Genomic DNA, 18,048 nt, shown 5'->3' with positions numbered 1-18,048 from the left:
CTCCGAAAATAAAGGAGATGTTCTTAGTTAGATATACTGATTGCCATTTTCTTGCGTCTCTGTTTCATTCGTTTCACGTAGAAGTACAAATGTATGGTGCCATAATAGAATATTTCAACGAAGGATAGTACACTGGCTCCCAGAAACAATCCCGCCGCTCCTCCAACACCAGCTGTAACGAATTTGTTCGTTTACAAAAACTTTCATTTCTTTGTATTAATTTTTTAAAAATATTTGTTTAATGTACTTCAAATTATAGCATAACTATCTACATATTTATTTACAGATACGTACTTAGAAAATCGTGAAACCCGTACAACAATGCTCGATGATAGATAATTTGCGGAAGCTCGACGATTAAAGTCATAACAGACATATTTATCGGTGTATCATCTCTGAAACAATCCAAGAATTCTGTTTTCCTATACATGCTTTATTTTGTAATCCTAATATGAATTAGTTTCGATAAATACAGTTCGGTGTTTTCACTATCTCTGATTTGATAGGTAAAGATATTGCATCTTGGGGCGCATTCGCAAGAAAGAGGTGGATATTGGAACAGAAAAAGGCTCTGCGTTGCTTTTCCGATACATCGAAGTTGCGTGGAATTACAAGTGTCTACACCCTCTATAAAACCATTAAATTTACATTTATTCAATTTTTCTATTACATTGATTTTAATATTACCAACCAATGGGCCTGGCAAAATGCGGACGACAATTGCATTTATCCTGTATTACTTTCATCCTACATTCGGTGGTGCACATATTTCTCGTATACACTGGCCACGTTTTTAAACCACCGTCGTTGTAAACTTTGCAATTTCTTTGATGAGCACGAAGCTCTTTAACGTTTGGCTTCATATTCATCTGAGTTATCGACATGATGGCACGTTGCAGCATCTTTGGTTTTACCCATCTCATTGGAGTGTCGTATATTATCAGCTCAAAAGGATCGCATGCGGCGATCTGTAGCACAAAAAAAAGAAAAAAAAAATACAAAGAAAACGCATTGTTGCCGATATTTTATCATATCTTTATTTTCAAAACATATAGAAACATACTCGTACCAAAGCCATATGCTCAACGGCGAAATTTTCTTGTATGCCATCGATGTTGTAATCGTACAATGGTAATTTGTCTGGTATAGGAATAATGGTCCAGTTGTCGTTCTTCCAGTAGCTTGTTCCATATGAAAGAATCATATGTTTGAGTTGATTTAATGTTAATTTAACAGGAACAGGACATTAGAGAAAAGTACCAACTTTAAAGTAGCATAGACTGCGAAGACGCTCCTCGTTGTTAAGCACGCACCTCTTTCTGTCATTACCCACGTTTCATAAGGGTCGTTCTCTTTCAGAATATTCGGAGAAATATCTTTCTTCAAGTCGTAAAGTATTTCTAGCCACTTGTTCGCTGGAACTTCGTCGAAGATGGGTGTATTCATCATATTTTCATAAGTGATGTTGCCAAGGAAGATGAAGAACTGTTCCGCCTCTGATGTGTGTTTAATACCGTGTCTAGATGTGCAACGTATTTAGTAGAAAATGTTTCATTTCATCCGGATATTATCGTAAGAATAAAGATTCTACTTTTTGAATACATGTGGAATCTTCTTTAGCTCCACGCTTGGTACCGGGCAAATAAACAGCGCTGGTTTCAATGTTACAAATTGGTCTCGATCAGTATCTACCACGATAACCGTAGCGTTATTCTGGTAACGATCCCAGAGTAGAAACGACAAGAAGATCAGGCACAATAGAGCTCCAAGGATGCAGAAGACGGTGAGAAATCTTGTAAGACGAATATTTCGTAAATTATATTGCAATTTTATTATCTCGTTAGTGTGGATATCGTCGAAGGTACTTACGTCTCAACGGGGTGTCTATTTGGTGCTACCAGATGATTTAAGCCATGTACAGACGAAGAACTCGCGAATTCTACAAAATATTTTCCTGCGTTCGATTTCGCACTGATAATTGGCATGCCGATATGATTTGGATAATGTCCGAATACGGATTTCCTTTGTTTCAACGTAGCTCCCCAACGAGCTTGGAAGTCCGGTAATATCTCATTTTCGTAGAAATAATTATTTTTCTCCTGTGTCTTCACCGATATATGTTTCGGTATTTTCGACATGCCTAAACGTTCGCGGGTCACTATTTCTTTCGATCAAATCCACGCGAATGGATATTAAAGTAAACGTTTGTAATGCAGAAAAAGATTCGTGTTATAATCATTCTCTATCTAATTCGTTGGCATTTCCATCGATCGATGAGAGACACTGCACGCGATGCTTCCATTAATTATGAATGATAACGTAATAAGGTAGGAAGTAGATCTATAATAAAGATAATACAGCAGTTCGAGTCCTCGTGATCTATATGATAATTAATTCGCAATGAAACACGTACGTATATGTTAATACAGGCGATAAAAAAGGTTTGCAGTATAAAAAAGTTTATTTCAAAAATTCTCCATCTTCCCTATTACTCGCAGTGTTTATCGCAATTTTTATTTTATATTCCAAATTTTTCCAGTGCCTACTTTAGCGCTAGATTTCGAAGATAACAGTGCGAGTCAATTCTTTCTTTTTTTTTTTTACAACACACGTTCCGTGCTTTTTATATCAGAACACGAACTTTACCTTCTCTGTATTTCTTCCCTTTTTTTCTTTCGTCAATTTTCTTCGATGGAAGAACAACATTAAACAGAACAGCAGATCTTATTATGAACGAAGGTGAACTTGGTCTTATGGGAATCCGGGTTGTCCGGGACGTGGGCAGATGCGAATTCCACGGGAGATTCTGACGTCAGCAAGATAATGGAACGACCAGATACAGAAACGGTTAGGTTTTACTCATTGATTAATCCTTAAATGCAAATGTCGCCATTTCATCCATATATGCTATCCCAATATCACGATACGATGTTTATTGCATTGTAATTTGGATGTATGCAAACGATACGATCGAAGAAATGGTTCGCTCCTACTTGAATAAACCTTTTGTTTAATCCGTTTAAAAAATTAAAATCGATCGTTTCAAGATATCTTATCCTATTTAAAAAAGTCACTCGTTTGAGGATTGATTTCTCGATGTACGTATCGATCGTCATTAGACGAGAATACGGTCTTAATTAATAATTGAGAATAATTAATTCAATGACACGTCCTTAGGAGACTGAGGAATGCTACCCGGTGCAGAAATACCACGACGTTCGACGAAAACAGGGTGAATCGCATCACGATTTGAAACATAAGTGTTGTTTAAAATGTAACCAGCCATGGACTGAGGTCGGGCCATCGGAATTTGGAAGGAGGCGTAGAAGAACAAAAGATCAGGTGCAACACTGTCCTTCTTGTCACTGTCCGCCTGAAACAGTGAAATATTCGATCGGAAGAACAAAGTACGTTTAATTCGCCGTTGTACCTTACAAGATTAGAACGATTCCTTTTGCTAGCTGTTCGAAAAACATGGATGCGGTTTTGAACGAATACGAATTCTTGTTGACGACTCCGACGAGTCAAACGTTCAAGCATCAGAGATCTCAGAGCAACTCGCTGTCGCCGAGATTATACGCATCGTCGCCTTGCAGCAACGCGGCGTATGCTCATTATCGTTCGCGGAAAAGGCAACCGAGCAATCATCGACGTCAATGTAGGAACGAGCAGGAGCAAGTGCTTTCAATTACGAAGAACACGCTACATTCCGGTGGCAACGATCACGACGGTTTTTATTGCGAATATCCACGGTATATGAAAAACAGCTATAAGAAAGAGAGCTACTGTATGAAGAACGGTGATCAGGTAAAGATTCTTCTTATTGGAGACTGCGGCTCTTTATGTATTTATGTTGCATTTGCATATTACGCTTGCGATGTACAAAAGGTAAAATAAAAAATATTGGAAGTAAGGTACTTATTATAAAATTTAGTCGCTGCGTAATTACTATTGCGTTGCCGTTTCTTTAATCGCATTTATAGAATTATGATTCTACGTAAATACATCCGCAGTCTAATTAGTATAACTGAACATGTCCAAATTTCTCGAAGATTAACATGTTTTCGAAATAGGCAATGACAGGAGTTATGAAGACCATAGACGTGGACAGCGAGACGATGGAAAAGTATATGCGACACAAAAAGGAGCGAATTTTGAAGTCAGAATCACGAACAAGAGAAAGACACCACGTTGATAAAATGAATAGGATAAACGCGGATGAAAGATACGATTTAGGAGGATATAAAGACGACAGCTGGTTATACTCCAAGGGTAGATTGAGATTCAATTTCCAACACGAGAATGAAAATAAAGTAGAGGAGGGAGGTTTGGCTGAGGATCGGAACGTACAGGGGAACAACAGATCTAGCGTGCAACCGAATAAACTTTCTATCCTAAAAGGCAGCAGTTCGCAGACTTCGTCGAAAAATAAAAACGTCGAAGATGTGGTGAATCTTTAGTCACCGTTCTTTTATTCTCAAGTATGAACATTCTATTGAAGCTATTTTTTCACCTTTCAGTCCAAGCATAAAATTCCGACAATTGACGCAAACGGTTATTCGAAAGAGGCAGATTTGTCAAAAGGAGCCGAGATTTGTAAACCGTGTCAGCGATCCGTTGTTCAACAGAATTCTTCTCGTAGTCCTGGCAAAGAATCGACCAGTAACTCTGAAGAAAGTAGAGACGAAAGCTCGTGTTGCGAATTAGTTAAAGAGGAAGACGAAGAATCTCCTTCTAGAAAGAATATTTACGCAGGTGGAGATCTCGATCTCAATTTTGATCTTCGTGCGACTAAAAGTTACATCGTTGATCTAATTGATCGGGTTCTCAGCAAGAAATTCGCCATCTCGCCGGGTCAGCAAAAGGTTTTCATTCGATTTCAAATGATTCGATAAGCCAAAATTTGTCCATTATTTTTCTCTTCTTTTTTTCTTCTTCAATGCATCTGAACATACTTTTCATCACGTTTCAGAATATAGAATCGAATCGAGAATTAACGGAACAAGGATTCTCCATAGAAATAATACGTGCATTGCGTGATGACTGTTGCGAGATATTTGAAAAGGATCTGTCGAGCCATCACGAAACACCGGCTGAATGTATAAAACGCTTGAAAACCCTTCGGTGGAAACACATGCAACACATTCAGGACGAGTTTAAAAAGCTGTGTGATCTTCAAAAGTTTCTAGACGAGTATTCACCGAGGCAGTCGTTACCCTCGTTTCAATCTCTTTCGGGTGCGATCGAACAGAAGGTGGAGGAACGGCAGCAACAGCAAGCGCAACAGCAACAGCAACAACACGAGGAGAAACAGAATTTGGGTACGATATCGTGAAGATTTCAAGGGTCGATTTAATGGTGTCAAATTTTCACGATTAAATAGCTCTCTATTATCGAAGAGATGCATTTCTATTCAGCATTAGATATAACGCAACGAAAGAAATAGATTTTTAGTTTACTACTAGTACTGCTTATCGTCTATTTTTTTGCCGAATTATTCGAGTTTGAAAGAACATAAGATTTTATTAATAAAACGCAGACGAATAAAATAAAATAAATATATTTCGATATATAAAGAAATAAATACTTTTAGAGTGTTGGAACGTTACAAACTTAACACTGGTGACAGTTCTTCAAATTCTTATCAGCCATTTTCTATCGTAAATCCTTAAAATAAAGCGATTCATAAAGGAAGCGCGTCGATATCTTTTTGGCCACAATTTTCTTCTTCCCCTCGGTTTTTTCATGTTTTTTTAAATAGTCCCTTAAAATCTCCAAACTCACTAATCGTTCTCGTATACAGAAACTTGCAAAAGTTCTCCGTATACAAAAGTTCCATATACAGTGATATTCAATTTAAAATCTCGTGTTATCCGGCATTTTCACAAAGTAAGCAACCTTATCTTCAGCGACTCTGTAATTGTGGATCCATCTAGATCCTTTCCTAAGGCTACCATCGATTCCGTCCTTCCACACTCCTGCAGGCAGATAAACTTCTCTCTGTCTGCTACCGGAATAAAGTACGGGCGCTACTATAAGTTCCTCTCCCACAGAAAATTCATCAACGACAACGTGACAGGCCGGATCCGCAGGATCTAACATCCACAAGGGTCGAATTATCGGTAGACCAGTGTCAAGTATTTCCTTAGCGTATTTCTTTAACAACGGTGTCACTGTCTTTTGTCTTAAGGTCGTCAACGTCTTGGCTATTTCTAACACAGATTCGTCCGAGTACTTGCTTGGTAAATGAGTGAAGCGTATCACTGGTAAAAACGTAGACAGCTGTAACCATCTGATGTACAATTCTTTGTCCGGTAAATTCACTTCAAAGTCATTATCAGGATTGTTGTCAGACATGGGGAGAGCCACGTCTCCTCCAACAGCACCCGGCATAATGAATGGATAACCAATCATTCCATAGGTCAAAACTGTTGGTATAACAGTCTTGATGGCCTTCCACGAGGAAGAGAATGGCGGAAGAGAAACGAATACTGGCGGTCGTGGCCTAGAGATCGCGCCTGACACACCCATCACTGGCACGGATCCCAATATCGATTTTGTGAATATCGTTTTGTAATGATCCGGATTTGTCAGTGGCTGCTCGCATTTGTAATAGTGAGGCATGTCTTGCGCCGTGCCTAAGTCAAGGTAGAATGAGTCCACGTGATACTTCATGATCAATCTTTCGAGCTTGGACTGCAGCCAAGGTAGAGTTTTATTGTTCGTGATATCTAGGACGCCCACGCTGTTACTCTGCTTGTACCTGTAAACAGAATTGCGTATCTCTATGTAATCCTATTTACTGTATTATATATATATGATTACACATATGGGAATATATAATTCGTTGGACTACTTTTTGTCGACTATTCTATTTTTACCTAGCCAAAGCGGGTATTCTCGGATCGCTTCCTCTCTCAGAGATCAATAATCGGTTAGCCACCGCGTCTCTAAAATTGATAGACTCTGTAGATATAAACGGCTGTATACTGAACACGATTCTAAATCCTCGACGGTGAATAATATTAATCGTTTCTTCCATCGACGGGAATCGTTCCTCATCCAACACGAAGTCACCTGGACTAGGCTGCCACTCCTCGCTCAGCAAAACGTGTCCCTGTCTCAAGAAGCCCAAAGCTATCACGTTGTCCGTGTAATTGTAAACCGCTGCTTCACTGGTAGGTGATATTTGCCAGACTGGTTCAGACAACAGCGAATGAACCGCGTTCAATTCATCCGGCTTTAAACCGTCCCACAAAGACTTCTCAGCCATGGAAGAATGCAAATTCTTCATATTATCGGTAGCACAGATCGTGTAGTTTAACTGAGGCAACGGCGTCAGATGATTAATATACGCGAAAACGTCATACTTCGCTTGCATACAGAAGTTGTTGCTTTTGTTTGCGTTAATCGACACGTAAAGTGGAGTTTCTGGATCAACCAGTACAGTAGCGCCTTTCGAGTTTAAGAAATATCTCTTGAGTACATTTCCAAAAGGATGTTTGGTAATGTCACCGGTAATAAAAGGACTTAAATCAAGTCGTCCACGTTCGAGAGGATAAGGCATATTTTGTACTTGGCCACCACCGTACCAATGGCCTCTCTTTTGCGACCAATCGAAGCAATCTTTGGGGTTGTAGTGAGGGCTTAAGCTTTGCCAAGTAACGTGGTAACAGTGCATGTCCGTGTGTTTTGTGTGAGCGAGATATAGACGTGCTTGTTGAAGCCACTCCAGGCAAACAGAGTCTTGCTTCTGGTGATGAGATAGACAAGGAAATACTCCGGTCTCTGCCGGTATACCCTCGCCGAGTCTCGCTGCGATCACTTCCGTTCCGGTACTGCTGTATACGTGCATCACTCGTTTGTTCTTATTGAAGCTAAAAATGACAGATTTGAAACATTTATTTATCGAGGCTTTCAGATACTGTAGCACAATTTACACTGTCGGAAATTTCTACTCTAAAAATTCATCAAAATGATAATTGTATTCTCTAATGTGTCATAATTTTGATGCGTGACAGAGTATGATGTTACGCAACAGAGAACAAAAATATACAAAAAACACCATAGAAAGACGGTGTAGAGAATATACAAAACTGCAGAAAATATTCGAAGCGTAGAACTCGTTGTGATATTTAAATAAATCTCTGCTTCTGTTTCTTTACCTATCATTGCAAACACATAAATTGGCATAAATATTCCCAGTCTGGTAATAACATTATTACATCTTTTTGCTTACCTAAATTTGTCGAAATAGGCCCGTTGAAGGACGTGCTGCGTATAATAAATGTGCGCAAATCCTACCAGGAAGACGACACAAAGGAACAATATCCCGACGAAAGCTCGAAGTCTAAGAACAATCATCGAAACAAACGTTTAAGCTCTAAGTCGGAAATTACCATAGGTAGTCACGTTTCTCAAACTTGTTTACCGATAATCAGCGTTCTGCCTCTTCTTGCTACTGCGTAGAGCTTGAGGAATCGACAGCTGAAGTTTTTCCTTGAGCAAACTGCTAATGCTGTTAACGCTCGTTATCGTGGAGTTGGCGCTCTGCCCTCCAGATAGTTCCATCGGATCGTTTCCTAATTTCTTATTTATCATTGGAGACATGGTTCTGCCTTTCCTTCGAGGTGGAGCTTGCAACGGTACTCTAAACAATCACGAAAGGAAATATGTAAATTTTCTTCTTTCAAGTGAAATATCTAAAAGAAGCAGCAAGCTTTCCTCTTGTTTCTTCTTTTATAATACCTTTGCAGAGACACCGCACTGCCAACGTCGTATCTTGGCATCATTTTCTGTTCGAAACTTCGCGAGAACGATTATTATCGATGTTCGACTCTCATGGAATTTATCGTCGAATTAATAAGCGATGGAAACTAACTAACTGTAGCTTATTCGATTTCGTGTGGGAAGTGACTACTAGAAACAAAGCGAGCGCGCGGTAAGCCTTAAAGTCTCGAGGGCAAACACTGCGTTAATCTCACGAAGTGCATCGTAAATTACACGAAGATACGCAACAGCGTACACGTAACACAAAGTACGCGGAAATCTCTTGGTGTTAAAGGCTGTTAATGGTCAAATACCGACTGACTGGCAGTCTGGTGCGACGATTGGGAGAGTCTCGATCGTACTCTTAGTGCGATAACCCTGAAGCGATATAAAGAAGGTCGAATCCGAAGATGATCCTCGCACTGAGCGCACATAATTCTACGAAGACACGAATACTGGTTTTAACTAGTTAGACAAAGGATTTACATGTGATGTGACGAATATTAACGACAAAGTTTCAGGAGTGTTCCCCTCTCCTTTTTAAAGGCAGTTCGGATTCACGGTGTTTGAGATACGATATCGTTTTATGATTACTTTACTATGTTATTAATTATTGTTTTTTATTTTATGCTGAATTATTGTATGAATTATTAATTATTGTTTTATAGTTATGCTGAACTTTTTTCTACGAAATAAATATTTATATTCGTCTGCGAGCGTGTGTACTTTTGTATAAAAATGAGTATAAAAATTTGTAAAACCTCGTACCGCAAAATTGGGTTCGCTTACTATGTCGTATCGATAATTACAACATTTTATTAGCCTTGTCACTTTTTTTACGTTTGGAGGGGACGATTTATTAACATGTGATCGTATCTAAAAGACTCACGGGATATTTATCAGCCGAATAAAAAATCTTACTTGGCCAACTCTTCGTCATTCGCTTCTTCCTCGGTTTCAGAACCGAGCGGACTTCCATTGGGCGTCGAACCGCTGTTGCTGAACGTCACGCTGCTGCTGTCGTCGCTCTCCGATCTCGTGAACTTCGAGGCGGTTCCCTGCGAAAGTTTGATCACTCGTGAACATCGAACAATCCTGAGAAAATCAATTTGATGACAAGTAACAAGAAGGGAAAATTTAAATCGTTGTCACGTTTTCTGTTTTATCGTTTCTTCCGTGACCTTACTCGTTTAAACTCTCGAAATGTCAAGTCACGATGGAAAGTGAGGCCTGCTGCTTCGAACGACACTCGAGAACTACTCTCACGGAAACGTAGAACGGCATAGCACAGAACGGTGAATGCATAGGTTGACGATGGTAAACATTACGTAATCACCGAGAAATCATACCTTTTTATCGACAAATCGCAACCGACTCAGAGACCGAAGCGAAAACTTTCGGAATTGGAAAAATTATATGTAATTAAAAAATAATTTTTATACCAATTCCCACCATGCGATATTTGTAGCAGGTATTAAGCTCCGGAATAAAGAACAAACCTTTATCATATCCAGTTTTACATTCTCAGATAATGCTCTTTTCAGAGAATAGTGAGATATAGAATAGATAGAACTGTATTTATAATCCTTGACATACATCCTTCACATACATAGAGAATACCGTCTTGATCTTTTATGCGAATAACAAACACATACTACTATACGTATTAAAGGTTTATTGCAAATAATACAGATATAGTCCAAATGAATTATTCTACACTGGAAGAAACCAGTTTCCAGCTTCAAATTCCTTCAGTACATTTAATAAACATATATACTGATAATTATGACAGAATGACGACAGCTAACGCTGCTGTTAATACCTTTGCTGGGTTCGCACTGTCATTGATTATTCACAGTCAAGTTTAACGCGATGTTTGATTTGCGAATATTAGGAACAGGCTGTGTATGTGTTTAAGCAAATATTATTGAATCCCTGAGAAACAAGTATCGTCATCTATTCAACTTCTCTACAAACATCATATTCTTCGAACTTACCTTTTGCCTATCGATTCGTAGATCCTCCATTTCATCCAGATTACTCGGCATCGAAATACTCGTTTTACGAATTCGATTAGCTAGTATTGTGGGATCGCTCGTTTCAGTACTCTTGTCATTTGGAATTTTTATAGTTTCCGTAATTTTATCTGTGGATGTGTCAGGTGCGTTTTCGTTATGTCCCGCCACCTTCGATGTATCTGGAAACCATAATTATTTTCTCCTTGTTATGTTGTATTTCTCTGAGAAATAGAAATATTAGAATCGTAACTTTTATTTGCAAGTATAATTGAGTATGATTTCAATGCTATGAGAGAGAAATATTACGAATAAAATATTTACGTATTTAAAGAAGTCATTATTTCTTTCGAATTTCAAACTAAAAACTATATTTTACCACAATCATTGATACTCGATCAACAGTGTTACCAACGTTACTTTGTTTTCGATATTGTTGCCTAAATGTCAACAACTCTAACCTCGATAGAGTTCGTTTTCTATCATACCAAATGAACATAATCGACGTAGAAAATTATCAGAGAACGGTTGACAATCTTAAATGTCACAAAAATGTGCGATTGCCCTGCGGATAAAGAGGATGATAGCAGAAAGGTCCCGGAGACAGTGACGCTTTTCAAAAAATGTGCAAAATCGTACCGTCCAACGAAAGACATAACCGAACCACCGAGCTGTGACACAATTTCGGATAAAGATATCTGGAGTACTGTGGATTCTTCGCAATCGGATCATAGATGTACGATCTACGGATCCCCAAAAGGATCACAGTCGAGCTCAAATAGTTTTAGCACTGGTTCCAAAGTGGTAATTTTATTCTCGATTTTTCATAATCGAACAAAACGTTTCGTCAGCTACATTATTTTTCACATCATGTAGTACAAGTTCGTCGATTCTGGGGAATGCGAGTGTCTCGGAGAAGCCGAAGAAGAACCATGGCATCCACCGATATTCAGATACGAGCCCTGCGTCGAGGAAGAGGAAGTCGAAGAAAGGCCAGACATCGAGTGCACGTTGGCAATTATAAAACCAGAAGCAATAATCTATAGAAAACAAATCGAGCAACGAATATTCGAGGAAGGCTTCGAGATTTATCAAACACGATGGCTACAGCTCACGCCAGAACAGGTGTCCGAGTTTTACTCGGATAAATATGGACAGCTAAATTTTGCACATCTTGTTGCCTATATGGCATCAGAACCTATAATCGTTCACGTTTTGGGGAAAAAATGCGCCGTTCATGACTGGCGATTGCTCATGGGTCCGACGAAAGTAATTTATAAATAGGTTCGACCATCTCGAGAATATCTCGATTAATTCTCCAATTACATTTAATTATAAATTACATTCAATTATTTTAGGTCACGGAAGCTCGTTTGTATTATCCTGATAGTATAAGAGCGAGATACGGTAGAAGAGGCGAGGATTTTAAAAATGCTGTTCACGGAAGTAACACTCGGCAAGAGGCTGAGAAAGAAATTCATTTCTTCTTTCCTGATTGTATAGATTCTATAGTTACGTGTCCTTTTTCCTTTTTTTTCTTTTTTTAATCATCGATCATTTTGTCTGTTTGTTCCAGTCATAGTCGAGCCTCTGCTGAAGAATCAAATAGCAGTGGATTACTTGTGGGAAGTACTTAACCCTGTACTCGTAGAAGCACTATCAACAGTAAGAGAAACAACTTCTAGGATACCTTTTGTCAAACCTCAACGATTAGACCAGAAATTGATAATTTGTGAAAATTCCTTTACACAGTGCTGCAAGTTAAAACCTGCAGATCCTGTCTTGTGGCTTGCCAATTGGTTGATTATGAACAATCCGAATAAACCGAAATTGCCGCAAGATCTTGCCATGATTCCATCGTGAATATCGAGATTTATATTTTATACGTCCGAAGACTTTGTTGTTTTTCGTAAATTCTATTTTCCTGATATTAATAAACTACGTTTTATCTCACCTACTGTGATTCTCTCCTTCTGATTTTCGTGACGTTGACATGGCGTTCTTTTGTTTATTGCCCTTCTTTGCGTTCCGCTTAAAATGGGACTGTACCTTGAGAAAGTATCATCGCGTTAATAAACCATAACGACATGTTACAACTCTACCGTCATTTCTTTTTATTAATACTAATAATAGTCGTTCTATCGATATCGGTACCTCGAAATTACTAAATTTTGCACAACATTCACAAGCTGTTCGTCCTCAAAAATTCCGTGGCCGAGTGTTTCGTTTTCTTTGGTTAACGTGTACTGTTTCTTTTCGACATTCCCATCAATATTCACCGCAGAATCCTTCGTTCTACCTCGTAAACGCTCTCCTCGTTCACGCGTAGAATCACAATTCCCAATGTGACTCACAGTCGGTAAATGAATTGTATTCGACGAGTACAAATTATTCACTTTATGGACACAATTTATTTCGTCCAATCGTGATCCCCAAGTGGAACTCCTACACCCAAAAAGTTAATCCGTAATTCTGATGACTTTTCGATCGACGTATTATTCGATCGAACAACGCGAGTGAAATCGAAATTGCGTTCTACCTAGGGCGTTCTTCGTTCACGAAACGCACTCTTGCTACTGTTCCGCCACTCTGCTCGCCATCGATATCATTGCACGTGATTTCCGGTGCCGTGCCGATTAATCCATTGTCGTCTGGAATTTCCAGATCGTCCCGGAGGTTACCGTTTCTTCTCTTCCCTTCGTTCGACACCTTCTTTCTCGTCGGTTTTTCAGGTGTTTTCGCTGGATAGTATTTTCCTCCACTTGGTGACCTTCGAAGTATAGGCAAAATAAAGTTATTATATTGTTACCAGCGCGTAAAAGCTTTACAGGCTCGTTTAGTTAGTTAATTAGGTTTAGTTCATAGAGAGCTTCGTATGCTTTATTCCCAGAAAGCTACATTTAAATATTACTAAAATATAAATTATAGAATTAGACTTAGATCGCAGAGAGCTTCGTACGTCTTATTCTCAAAATTTAAATCCGCGTTATAAGGAATGTCGTATATTTTGTCCTCAAAAACTAGATCTAGACCGTAAAGTTTTACAGTCGTTTTACAGTCGTTTTACGTTATTGCCGTCGAATTTTCTCAAAAAAAAAAAAAAAAGGCAAATTTAATAGTTTTCGTGATTATTCTAAGTTAAAGATGGCGATCTGAATTTAATCGAAAAGAGATGGTCATCGATCCCTGGCGTTAAACGAAGGAAATCGTTTTACCTGGAGGAGTGCCAAGGATCCAACCAGGTGGGTTCCCCGGAGCTGGTTTCAACAGCTCCGCCAGCGGGAAGATGTTCCACCACGCTGCTATATGCTGGCTTGTACCAAGGTGACGGGATCCTGACTATTCTACCAGGGGATAAAGATTCCTCTGGCTTACTTCCGCTCTGTTGTGGCAATAAGAATGACAGGGAAACGCCTGGTCGTTCTGCCAAGCCGACTGGATCGACACTGGCTACACTGACGTCCCAGGGATCGACGATGGAGAGCAATACTTTCTGCGCAAAGAGAATAAGGATGGAGAGTATGCCGGAGGGAAGAGGGGCAATCAGAAGAGTACCGTCACGGGAGTTGGCTAGTTAAAGTTGATTAAAGTTATGTCGTGGTACTGTCAGTTGAGCCAAAGTGAAAAGAAGAGGATCATCTTCAGATGGTTGCGTCGTGGCAAGAAACCTTCGTGGGATCTTTCACGGTTGAGCAAGGAAGGAACGTAAAGATTTATCGTGTCGTTGCTACTCAAATATTAGAAATTGATAAATTTCTGGCTCTTAAATCCGAGTGTAAAATGTGATGAGTTTCGAAATCGACATTCGTGAAACTAAAAATTCGAAGGTTCTTTAGTTACACATTTATAATCGCACTCGAACGAGCTCGTTAAAGAGAAATCAAATTATGGTATTTACACTTCGTTAATCATCGAAAGTGGCATCGAGCTGACAGTTCAACGTATACGAATCATTCGAATTACATAATGAAAATTGATAATGGCTTACATGTCGCACGCGTGCTATCTTCTTTCCTAATTTTAATGTACCAGCCAAATTTTAAATCGTCGCTTGATTTTCTTTTTTCTTTTTTTTCCTTGAGAAGATTAATTGTATCTTCGGAAAGATAAAAGTTGCTCTATCTCGGCAAAATCGTAAGCAGATTTGTTCGAGGATAAGAACGAATCGGACGCAACATGGAAAGTTGAATTAAGATCCGATTAAACAGGATATTTGAAAGGAGCAAATATTAGGTAATTAAGTAGTATAAAAGCAGAGAGATTGGCGTGTTGCATTTATTCGCTACACTGTAAATATATTTGTGAACTGTACATCGAGCGGTGTAGTCGGTATTATCAAGGGGACCATATCTTGTTTACGTTCGGCGGAGCAACGAACAGAGTTTTAAACAAACTAGACAATAAAACGATTACAAAAAAACCGTGCAAAGATTACATGTACGGTTTAAATCGCCGCGATTAGCGAATGGACAATTTTCTTAGATGTTCGTTTGTTACTTTGCTATTGATAAAATAACATTTGATAAGAATAAAAGGAAGTATTTCTTGTTGAAGATAAAGCTACATACGTTGAATGCATGAGTCAGATTCCTCGTGATCCACGATGTATGTATCAACCTCTTTTCTCGTTCTCATGTCATATTAGAATAGCGTAATTGACTGTTAATTGTATGATTTAACGACTACCGTTTTTTTCTTTTTTTTTTCTTTCTTTTGAAATAAATACATTTTAATTCAACCGACAGAATCACCATTACAAAAGCGTTGAAAATTTGCTTGAAAAGAGTAGCGACGTTTAGGACGACGTTCCTCCGAGTGACCACCATTGTTTAGCGTTTCGTTTACGATTCAAATCTCGAGGATTTCGTGAATACGGGAAAACAAGGAGAAACATTAACGACGCTGATCTCATTCGCACGGTTGATTCGTTTGCACGCAGAGATGCGAGTTTTCTATGAAATTAGGTTAACAACTGCAGAAACAGTAAGATAACTTTCGACCTCGAACGAAAGATCGAGTTATAACTCGATGCAACAGTAGCAACACAAAGTTTTATCCTTTCCTCGAAGCGTTCCGAGTCTGATTACGATGAGTTTTGATACCTACCTAGTGGTCATTTCTTAGAAAAATTAATTATAATTTACACGATATGTCAATACTTATCGTGCATGTTCTATACTTCGTGTTTAGTCCGATACGTAACCTGCAAAGTATCGACATCCTATAAAAAACAAAATCAGATTTTTCACGTAACAAGGACTTTCCGGACAAAGTTTAATTCAATCATGCAACTCTGTTATGCAAGCGATGATTTTGAAGGCCAAGGAAAATTGTTGAGATAACTAAGAAAGGCTATGTCGAGTCCTTCGTCGACAAATATCACTGGCAGCAAACTCACAAATAGTTTGTCAAATTAGTTTCTATCGATCTATAATTCTTTATAATCGTTCGATTTGTCGTACAACGATATTAGATAACGTGTTTCAGAAAATACAGGGTCTGCAAGTTAATTCGAGTACGTAACAGAAATTCAAATAATAGTCGATAAATCCGTGAATCAGATTGCAGACCAGACTAAAATAAAATAAAATCGTAATAAATATGGAGTGAGAGTATCGTTTAAAATATTTATATTTGTAAGTTTCGCGTTATTTGTAAATAAATTTGTCATGCTTCCACGTATTCGGACATAGGTATATATGGTTCTAAAGAAAAGGGGCTAATTAGAAATGCTAGATAACTTGCATGACGTCAGTAAGGCTATTTAACAGGAAGCGATAGAATTCTTAAATAAAGATGATTTACGATAAGTAGTAATTTAAATAGATTTCATTACTCGATAGAAGCATTCTGTAATAAAAGAACATTACAATTTATCATTACTATTTATCATGGCAAGTCAACGGGTAAAAACGCTTACAGCAAGAAGGTTGTTACTTTATACGATTCTTTCATATCGTTTCATCTTTGCAAATGTTATTCTTAAATGGGTCGGCAAAACCGAACGCAGCTTTGAAATGGTGTAAATCAATGCGTCAATTGTTGAGCAGTGTCAAAGTTGCATAACACTTTGGTCTGTTCGCACAATGAATTTTCAATAAACTACTGTACTTGTATATATTCGTTATACATATTGTATATAATTTCAAGATATAACTGAAAAAGGACGAGGAGAATAATTAGAATGAAAAGTATTCAAAAACAACCACCGAACTTTAAGATTTAAGTCTTAAGATTCTCCGAAGTTGATCGTTCTTTTACACGATCGAAGAAAAATCTAATAAAAACGGAAAGAAACGGATTCGCGAGGAAAGAAACATAGAATGTAATTTTGAGAAAACATACGCGCAACTTTCACGCGGCGTTTAAACGATTCTTATCGCTTCAAAGGCACGACGTGGTTCTACTAGAAAAACTATTAAAATTGTTATCGATCACGTTGCTCGAAATACGTTGCACTACGCTGTGGAAAAAAAAAGTAAATGGAAAAAGACGAGAAGGATGTTCACTCACCTTTTGATTGTCGGTCCTCTTCCGTTTCCTCTTTAATCTCTCCATTATTCTGGATCGAACGTTCGAACCGGTTGATCGCAGACGATTATCGAGCTTTCGAGCCTAAATTATACCGCGTACGTTGAGACGATTAGATGAGAGAACCTCCACCTTCGAAGACAGGTGGTTTTAGACTGATCTTCCGTTCCTTATATCGGCAACCACTTAGCGATATCTTCTGAGACCGCGTTCAATGTATCGGTAACGCGTTTGCGCGCGTATAAACGCTCACCGATTTGCAAGCGTTCACTAATACACAAAAATTGAATACCGCATACTTGCATATATACAAGATATGTCCCTCTTTCCGCCCACGGACAACTGATATCGATAAATCCCGTGAGTGACCAAATCGGAGCGCGTGAGCGAGCGTGTTTACGCCGCTACCGATCGGATACTAGTAAAGTTCACGATCCTTCGGTAGGAACTTTATATTTCCCGAGAAGACGGTTCGCAGTCACCAAGCCGGCCTATAATCGCGAAATAAAAAATATTTTTTTAAATGTTCGCGACGAGTTTTACGCGGCCTCTGGTATCGAAGGAGAAGAAGAAGATCGCGTTCGTAGGTATCTTTTTAAGGGAAAGCTTGCGACGAGCTCGTGGAAAAAGAAAATTTCGAGCATCGAGGAAAGGGCTTGTTGTATAGTGATTATTAGCGATTAGTTTCGAAGAAAGTTCGTAGCTTCGGGGAAGATTTGGAACGTATCGATCT

General features: G+C 38.7%; 4 protein-coding genes across 11 annotated transcripts; 2 read left to right on the top strand and 2 right to left on the bottom strand.

Moving 5' to 3' along the window:
* Positions 1 to 18: 18 nt before the first annotated feature.
* On the bottom strand, positions 19 to 2,138 carry LOC122570175 (pickpocket protein 19-like). Of its 2 annotated transcripts, none has more exons than XM_043732172.1 (8): positions 1,870 to 2,138; positions 1,592 to 1,792; positions 1,265 to 1,519; positions 1,064 to 1,181; positions 692 to 968; positions 474 to 627; positions 295 to 395; positions 19 to 172 (listed from the first exon to the last, which is right to left on the bottom strand). In XM_043732172.1, exons 1-8 carry the CDS (start codon positions 2,136 to 2,138, stop codon positions 24 to 26), a joined length of 1,524 nt encoding a protein of 507 aa, XP_043588107.1. In that variant the 3' UTR covers positions 19 to 23. The 2 variants fall into 2 exon arrangements, with proteins under 2 accessions (XP_043588107.1, XP_043588108.1); XM_043732173.1 differs by having other exon boundaries at positions 1,070 to 1,181.
* LOC122570171 lies at positions 1,449 to 5,412 on the top strand. Of its 4 annotated transcripts, none has more exons than XM_043732166.1 (7): positions 1,449 to 2,062; positions 2,740 to 2,847; positions 3,178 to 3,407; positions 3,462 to 3,807; positions 4,074 to 4,448; positions 4,521 to 4,865; positions 4,973 to 5,412. In XM_043732166.1, exons 2-7 carry the CDS (start codon positions 2,824 to 2,826, stop codon positions 5,333 to 5,335), a joined length of 1,683 nt encoding a protein of 560 aa, XP_043588101.1. In that variant the 5' UTR covers positions 1,449 to 2,062; positions 2,740 to 2,823; the 3' UTR covers positions 5,336 to 5,412. The 4 variants fall into 4 exon arrangements, with proteins under 4 accessions (XP_043588101.1, XP_043588100.1, XP_043588099.1 ...); XM_043732165.1 differs by having other exon boundaries at positions 2,722 to 2,847; XM_043732164.1 differs by having other exon boundaries at positions 2,714 to 2,847.
* A 132-nt stretch (positions 5,413 to 5,544) lies between these two features.
* LOC122570162 (myogenesis-regulating glycosidase) lies at positions 5,545 to 17,482 on the bottom strand. Of its 3 annotated transcripts, XM_043732132.1 has the most exons (11): positions 17,298 to 17,482; positions 14,000 to 14,277; positions 13,324 to 13,554; positions 12,939 to 13,229; positions 12,739 to 12,833; positions 10,767 to 10,966; positions 9,691 to 9,827; positions 8,432 to 8,650; positions 8,240 to 8,350; positions 6,882 to 7,877; positions 5,545 to 6,763 (listed from the first exon to the last, which is right to left on the bottom strand). In XM_043732132.1, exons 1-11 carry the CDS (start codon positions 17,340 to 17,342, stop codon positions 5,857 to 5,859), a joined length of 3,510 nt encoding a protein of 1,169 aa, XP_043588067.1. In that variant the 5' UTR covers positions 17,343 to 17,482; the 3' UTR covers positions 5,545 to 5,856. The 3 variants fall into 3 exon arrangements, with proteins under 3 accessions (XP_043588067.1, XP_043588069.1, XP_043588068.1); XM_043732134.1 differs by lacking the exons at positions 10,767 to 10,966; positions 12,739 to 12,833; positions 12,939 to 13,229; ... (1 more) ...; positions 14,000 to 14,277; positions 17,298 to 17,482 and adding an exon at positions 9,956 to 10,067 and having other exon boundaries at positions 9,691 to 9,864; XM_043732133.1 differs by lacking the exons at positions 9,691 to 9,827; positions 10,767 to 10,966; positions 12,739 to 12,833; ... (2 more) ...; positions 14,000 to 14,277; positions 17,298 to 17,482 and adding an exon at positions 8,749 to 9,364.
* LOC122570178 (nucleoside diphosphate kinase homolog 5-like) lies at positions 10,976 to 13,995 on the top strand. 2 transcript variants are annotated; one of them, XM_043732178.1, is made up of 5 exons: positions 10,976 to 11,588; positions 11,661 to 12,053; positions 12,143 to 12,281; positions 12,361 to 12,449; positions 13,923 to 13,995. In XM_043732178.1, the coding sequence occupies exons 1-5, from the start codon at positions 11,337 to 11,339 to the stop codon at positions 13,938 to 13,940; spliced, it is 891 nt and encodes a 296-aa protein (XP_043588113.1). In that variant the 5' UTR covers positions 10,976 to 11,336; the 3' UTR covers positions 13,941 to 13,995. The 2 variants fall into 2 exon arrangements, with proteins under 2 accessions (XP_043588113.1, XP_043588112.1); XM_043732177.1 differs by lacking the exon at positions 13,923 to 13,995 and adding an exon at positions 12,537 to 12,737.
* Positions 17,483 to 18,048: the final 566 nt, after the last annotated feature.

Source organism: Bombus pyrosoma, linkage group LG8, assembly GCF_014825855.1.
Source record: "Bombus pyrosoma isolate SC7728 linkage group LG8, ASM1482585v1, whole genome shotgun sequence".
Taxonomy (NCBI): domain Eukaryota; kingdom Metazoa; phylum Arthropoda; class Insecta; order Hymenoptera; family Apidae; genus Bombus; species Bombus pyrosoma.
The sequence above is the reverse complement of the archived record's forward strand: the minus strand, read 5'-3'. Positions and strand labels throughout refer to the sequence as shown.